Genomic DNA, 6888 nt, shown 5'->3' with positions numbered 1-6888 from the left:
TCCACAGGCTGGGGGATTTGGCTTTATGAAGATGCTGGCAAAGAATGGAGAAAGTGAGGATCAAAATGAAGCTTGGATCCTTCCATCACATTGGCCTCTGTGGTCCTTCTCCTTTCTGGGCAGCACCCATGATGACACTGTCCCTCAAGGTTCCCATGCCCAGCTCCCTGCCCCTCCCTCCCTCTTTTCATCTATGTATCTATGTATCTATCTATCGATCTGTCTATCTATCTATCATCTGTCTATCCATCCGTCCATCCATCCATCCATTCCTAGCCATCATACCTAGCTGCACCCTGGGGCAGACTTTGCTATACCCTCAGCTCCACCCATGCTGGGGATTGTGTGTGATGATGACAGGATGATCTTTTGGAAGGAGGAGAGGGTGAGACATTCAGGGCTTCTACGTACAAGGCCCTGCTCTACTGAGCCCAGAGGATTTGCTGGCTCATGGCAGAAAGCTGAGGCCCTGTGAGGGCTTGGTAGAGGAGCGAAGAGGGAGAAGCTGGAGGCTATTGGGTTTGGAAATCTGTTGGACCTCTCCAGTCAAGAGTCCCGCTGAAGGCCAGCCCACGACAGGCTGCTGCAAGGGACTCTGCTGGACTCAGCGTCCTGGTGTGGGTGGTGGGACGAGAGCTGGCCAAGACCTATCCATGATTTCAGGAGGTGCAAAGCATGAGATCCAGGGGATGGAGTCGCATTTCCCCCCAGCCAGTGCACATTTGACCCTGGGGGCACTGGAGAGGGCTTTCGTGTGTTGTGGGCAGGTCTGGGAGCCCATGCCATGCTCCCCCTGCCCCCCATCCATCACAGCACTGACATCATCGCCTTCAGGCTAATCTCTCATCCAGCAGCAGCTTCCCGTTTCCTTCCCAATCTCTGCACCGTTGGGCGGCTCCTCTCTGCTCAGGGCCAGGCAGGAAAAGCCGTCCAGCTGGGCTCTCGTGTGGGGCTGCAGCCCTCGCGTGTCTGGCCCTCGTCCCGCTCGGCCATAGGACACCCATTCCCCCGCATGGGCACCCACGGGGCTCCAGGACCCCCGAGACCCTCGTTTTCATTCTCTAGAGTGCCAGCACACAGCCCCCTTCCTGTTTATGCCACAGGAAACCCAGCAGTGGCACATTATTTAGTAAGAAATCACCGCATTGGAGCTCCTGGCACCCCAAGGAGTTCAGGGCAGCCCGCCTCCCCAACTCCCTAAGTTTCACCTGCTCTGTGGCCGGGGTGATGGTGGGAGCCAGGAGCTCTGTTATAGCTCAGCACTGGCTGTGGACAAGTGTCCCCAACACCCCAGCGGTCCTTGTCCTCCCCATCACTGTCCTCGCCATTTTGGGCAGCATCCAGGGCTGAGATGTCATCCAGCCCAGCCTTTCCCCAGGTGCTCAGGCAGCAGCTCCTCATGCTTACTTAAGGCTGGCTAAAAATAGCCCCGTGGTGGAGCTGCAGCCCAGCTGCTGCAGAGGAACATCCGGGGAATGAGAAGAGATGGGGCTGCTTCCCACAGCAGCAGGGATGCGTGGGGTGGGCTTCACCCCAGCACCCTGCGGGCTCGGGGTACCGGTGGGCTCTCCCCCATCAGGGCAACACCCAGGGCTGTTTCTGCCCCCTTGCTCTGGCTTCGAGACAGCTCTCCTCACTGTGAGGAGGGGAGCCTGCACATCCCCTGCACTTGTGTTTTCAGCATTTTCGCTGCTCTTGCTGCTTCTCACCCCTGCTTTGCTTACGTGGCCAGCCCAGCTGCAAACCGTGGGAGCCAGCTGCCCTGATGGCCAGGACCTCCTCTCCCTCCACCAGCACTCTCTGCAGTGAGACACGTTCGTGTGATGTCCCCTTGGAGCATCTCTGACCTAACAGGGTGGCTAGAGGGGGGCAGTGAGTATCCGCACCCCGGAGGGCATCTGGACGAATTGAAGAGGAGAAGCACAAGGTGTGGGGGAAGCAAGCACAGGGCAGCAGCAGCACTCACAGCTCAGAGTGGGGAGCAGAGTGGCTTGAGGTTACAGGGGAACATGAGGCTAGAGGGGTCAGCGGGACCCAAAGCTGCAGTGCAAGTAGGGGTCTGGGCAGCCTGCAAGCCCTGGGTACTGCCATGGTGTTGTCCCCCACCACTACTTAGGCAGAGCTCTGACTGCCATGTCCTGGCCATGTCCCCTAGTTTTCACCTCTCTGGGATGGGTCTGGAGCACCCTCAGCAGGGACTGCCCTGTTTACATTTGCCTTGCACAGATCAGGCTTAAAACCCATCTAGGGCAGGACCCCAGCAGCCACAGATAGCCTCGGAGTGTGAGGGTGAATGGTTAGATGGAAAATTCAGGATTTTTCAGTGTATTCCCCTGGTGACGTCTGTCTAGACTAACTTCCCGTTGTCCGGTGGAAGCTGCCCCGTGCCCATGCACGCTCGCCCGCCCGCGCGTGGGCGTGTGGAGCCCAACATCCTCCTCTCCTGCCCCACCGCCGGCCACCTCGCTCTCTGCTGAGGGTCCTGCTTGGGTGCGGAGGCTGCACAGCTGGACTGGCCCTCCTGTTCAACCCAGGACGTAGCACCTGGCTGGCCTCAGGATGGGCTTGGTGCCAGCTTCCTTGCCGTCCCGTGCCAGCCTGAACCCCTCTTGCACGCACATCAACCCCTTTATTGTGCCAGAAACCACAGCAGCAGCAAACACCAAGAGAGTGGGGACACAGGCTGACCAAGACCCCACTGCCAGGGCAAGTACCCCACAAACACCACATGGTGAAGGAGTCCCCAGAGCCCACTGAGCTATAGCCAGTCTGCAGAGGTGAGCCTGATGCCCAGGAGAGGACCTGAGAGGGCTCCTTGAGATGGAAGGGGAGGGGCCACACAAAGCCCTGGCGGGCAGTGTTTGGTGGCCTGGAGTAGGTCTATCCTGATTAGGGGGCTGGCAGAGCTGGACCTCAAGCCAGAGAGGGTCATTCCAAGCCCTGTGCTGCTTCAAAGCCTGGGCAGGACTCCTACAGACCTCCCACTTCTGGACCTTTGAGGGATGCCCCTAGAACGTCTTACAGTGGCAAAGGGTGTCAAGAAAGCTTCTGCCCACTCCATGAAAGGATCCCTGTCTCCTGCCCTGCCCTTGGGGAACCTGTTCCCGTTGCCAGCTCTAACTCCTACATGGGGACATCTCCTCGGGCCACCATGGGTGCAGGGGGACGAGGGTGCCCACCCTCCTTCTTTTCAGCACTTGTGCTGTTGGTTCCCACGGGATCTGCTGTCCAGGTAGGGGGGATCTATGATGAAGATATTGGAGTGCAGACACGACTATTGGGGTGCAGGGGGCCAAATTCCTACCCGTGATCCCTGACTGCCAAGCCCCAGTCACGAGGGGCTCCACCCGTGAGAGGGCTGCAGCAAGGGCTCAAGCCTCGTGGTCACTGGTGCTCAGGTGGTCTTCGGGCAGCCCCGTCTCGTCAATGTTCTCCAGCGAGTCGGCATGCTGCACTGAGAGCTCGGCTAGGCTGACACTGGGCAGCGTGTTCTGCTCTGGGTACACCCAGGGCTTGTATTCTGGGTCGTGCTTGCGTTTCCACTCTGGGTACTTCAGTCCAGCCTTGTAAATCTTCTTCATCGCCTGTGGGCAGAGTGGGTCCAGAACATCACGATGCCCCAAGTCCTCAGTGGGGATGAGACCAAAACAGTCTGTGGGCACAGTTCCCATCTCCCCCATTGCTTGCTTTTTGGGGGTATTGGGAGAGGATGGGGCCTGGCTCAAACCACACAGCCCCAGCAGCATGCCCAGTGCACACACTGTGAGCCCTGGGTCACCCAGCACCCATCCTGCAAGCCCTGGGTCACCTAGCACCCATCCAGCAAGCCTTGGGTCACCCAACTTCCATCCTATGAGCCCTGGGTCACCCAGCTCCGGTTCCAGGGGGCTACTTCATGGGCAGCTCATTCCTGATATCTGTGCATCCCACAACTGGCCACACACCCTGCTTACCTTTGGTGCCACAAACTGGGAGACGCGGTTCACCACCCACTTTGGCAGCGACCCTGCAAGAGCCCAAAACGCTATCACTCAGCCAATATGGATCAGGCCTAGAAGAAGCACCAGGAACCAGCGGTGCCCTGTGCCACACTGACCCCCCCTTCCCCAGGGCTGATGTCATCTGCCCTGCACTGTGCCCTGGGAGAGGATCCTTTCTTCCATGGGTTGTCCCCACTTCCCAGTGCTCTTTGGACCTCTGGGTGATGGAGAGCCACAGTGGGTGAGCTCTGTGGGGGCAAGAGGAGGGTCCCATCCCAGAGGAGGCACGCTGCACCCTCTGCTCATGCTGGCACTCACCGCGAGGATCCACCTGGGTGAGATAATAGAGGACGCAGGCACCAGCACCATTCGCCTTGATCAGGTAACCTGTCTGCAGGGACACAGCCCTCACAAAATCCTTCCGAGGTGGGTAATTCTGCAGAGAAATGCCATGAACCTCAGAGCCTGCCCAAGCCACTGCCCAGCCCTGCCAGATCCTGCTGGCCCATGGGTCCAACAACTCCACTAGGGCTGGGGCCTGCCAGGGGCTCACCGGGTGCTTGACGCTGTAGTTGATGATCATGTAGTCATTGCCCAGGGGCAGCCAGGAACGCAGGGTGACAAAATCACGGTTCTTCAGGGGGCTCGGGCATTTCCCTGCAAATAGACCCTGTTACACTCCAACCCATTGATCCCGTGGCCCCACACCCATACACGGAGCTGTAGGATCAGGGAGGGGTCCCCTGGGGATCTCCAGGGGTTGGGGGATGCTTACAGGAGTAGTATCCCACATCAGCGTTAACTGTCAGGCGCCCAATGTCGTAGGTCTCAATCATGTTCGAGTCCCATTTATTGCGGTAGCGGGTGTCATGCAGCACATCGTAGAGTGTCTCAGCAGGGACATCCTTGCAGGAGATCCGAGTCTGTGGGGAGATGGGCAGCTGGGCAGGGGGACAGCACCCACCCGAGAGCACAGAGCTGTGCCCATCCACGGAATGCGGCTATTCCTATGTGTGGTGACATGCCCCTGTGCTGCTAAAAAGCGGTGTGCACCTGTGCCATGGAGGATGTTCTACACACATGGGGCACAGCACGTCCCTGATTTGGGACAGCCCAGGTAGACCCACCAGCCTGGCTGCTGGCATGCAGTGCAGTGCATAGGCAGGAGGACAGCAGGGGTAGAAGGACCCTCTACTCTCCAATGGAGCTGCCTAGTGGTCCAGACTCTGGTAGTACCCCAAGCCCAGACCTATGCCCTCACTCCAAGTCTCTGCAGGGCAAGCAAAGGGATGCTCCTGGCCTGGGCATGGGGTCCAGTCTGGGGGAGTTGGAGGGGCTCCGACTGTAACCAGAGCCATAGGGCTGCCCAAACACGCTAGGCAATTGCATTATTGATGAAGCCAGCCGCCCTGTTCCTCTCAATGCCAGGAGGAAGGAGATGTCATCTGCTCCTCGTTAGAGGCCTTGCATGTTTGATGAGGTATTCAGCAGAGCCGTGTAATTGGAGATGGCCCTCTGAACATGACAGGTCCCATCAATCTCAGGCAAGCTTTCCCCGATGGCCTAGGTGATGGTTTCTGCCCAGTGTGCTGGACTCGTGCCCAGGACAGGCTTGGAGATGTGCTGCACTCCCCGTGGCACAGTAGAGGAGTGCATGGGAGCACCCGACCCCCTCCTCCTGCTTCCCCTCCCCAGTCACCCCCTCACAGCTGGGGCTGCGGTTGCTGCTGCTGCCGCAGGGTGAAGGATGCCTCCAGCCTGAGGTGGAGCTCATGGTCCTCCAGGGCCCCTGGAAGCTCTGGTTATCACAGCAAGACTTGCACCCTCAAGATCCCCCACTAAAGCCTGCCCACCACGCCTTTCCAGCCATGGATGAACAAGGGCTTTGCAACACAAAAACCACATCATGGAGGTATTGCAAGGAGCCAGACTGGGTAACGGTTGCTCAGATCCCCCTGAACCTGCCTAGGATCCCCACTCTATGGGTCCTATGGTCTATGGGTCCTGGCGGTGGTGAAGGGGGGTATAACTGCATGCCCTCTGCTGAGTTGAGCCGTGCTTGCTGAGCTCGTTTGAGCTGAACTTCCTGCCAGCCCATTTCTCCAGCCTGCCCAGGCTCTTAAACTCTATGGGGTGCTCATCCAGTGTAGGATGAGATGTGCCCCAGGATGGTGTGACCAGGGGAAAGGCACCAGGGAGGCATCCTGCCAGCCTGTCTCATGCCCGGGGGCTCCCGGCAAGGCCATCTCCATAACGTAATCAATCCAGGGCTTGTGTCTGGATCAAGGGCAGCCGCAACGTGAGCCCACATTTGTGCATGCACAGCAGGATGCTGCAGTGGGCATCCCAGCAGGTCAAGAGGCTAAAAGGCTGCAGAGAAAGAGCCTACAGAGCAGCCTGCCAGCTGGGAAAGCACCTCTGGGAGACTAACCCCACCAGCCCCAGCATTTGGGGAAGGAACACCCCCGGACAGGCTGGACCAAGCTGCTGTGCACCGCCAGGATGGGTCAACACTCCAGGGACCCTTGGGAGCAGCTGGGGCAGGGAAGGGCTGGCACTCCCGCAGCTGCAGGCGTTTGCTTACCTTGATTTTCTGCACGGTGCAGCTTTCCTCCTGGCCCTGACTCCATACGGTCACTCCAGCCTTGTTATACCGACAATGCCAGCCCTCCAGGCTCTCGCACTGATCCCTGAAGGAGCTGAAGTCGGAGTCATCCGGGATATAAACCATCTCCCCTCCTCTGGACATGGGGCTGAGCCGCTAGAGCCAGAGCGCAGGCACCGGCTGCAGGCAAGCTCCTTCTGCCTCACCTCCTGGGGAAACTCGGGCTCTGCCCTTGAGCTCTGCCTTGCTGGGTGCCTGCTGCAGCTCACATCATCCTCCGTGTCCCCAGCCCGTGCCCCCGGA

The 6888-nt window shown here is 59.0% G+C and overlaps 1 protein-coding gene across 1 annotated transcript; it reads right to left on the bottom strand.

Annotated features, from left to right (window-relative positions):
- Window positions 1–3371: 3371 nt before the first annotated feature.
- STARD10 (StAR-related lipid transfer (START) domain containing 10) lies at window positions 3372–6729 on the bottom strand. Its single transcript, XM_009877812.1, has 6 exons — window positions 6565–6729; window positions 4756–4903; window positions 4534–4637; window positions 4299–4416; window positions 3954–4006; window positions 3372–3584 (listed from the first exon to the last, which is right to left on the bottom strand). Exons 1-6 carry the CDS (start codon window positions 6727–6729, stop codon window positions 3372–3374), a joined length of 801 nt encoding a protein of 266 aa, XP_009876114.1.
- Between the last annotated feature and the right edge of the window lie 159 nt (window positions 6730–6888).

The sequence above is a fragment of the Apaloderma vittatum genome, unplaced genomic scaffold, assembly GCF_000703405.1.
Source record: "Apaloderma vittatum isolate BGI_N311 unplaced genomic scaffold, ASM70340v1 scaffold32871, whole genome shotgun sequence".
Classification (NCBI taxonomy): domain Eukaryota; kingdom Metazoa; phylum Chordata; class Aves; order Trogoniformes; family Trogonidae; genus Apaloderma; species Apaloderma vittatum.
Note: the sequence above shows the minus strand (reverse complement) of the source record. Positions and strands in the feature narration are given on the sequence as shown.

Excerpts from the sequence above, each read along its gene's own strand:
- STARD10 (XM_009877812.1), bottom strand. The coding sequence starts at position 6,729 with ATGTCCAGAGGAGGGGAGATGGTTTATATCCCGGATGACTCCGACTTC. Across the intron at positions 4,638-4,755 it reads TGATGTGGGATACTACTCCT|GGAAATGCCCGAGCCCCCTG; the intron begins GTAAGCATCCCC and ends GTCTATTTGCAG. Across the intron at positions 4,417-4,533 it reads ACTACAGCGTCAAGCACCCG|AATTACCCACCTCGGAAGGA; the intron begins GTGAGCCCCTGG and ends ATTTCTCTGCAG.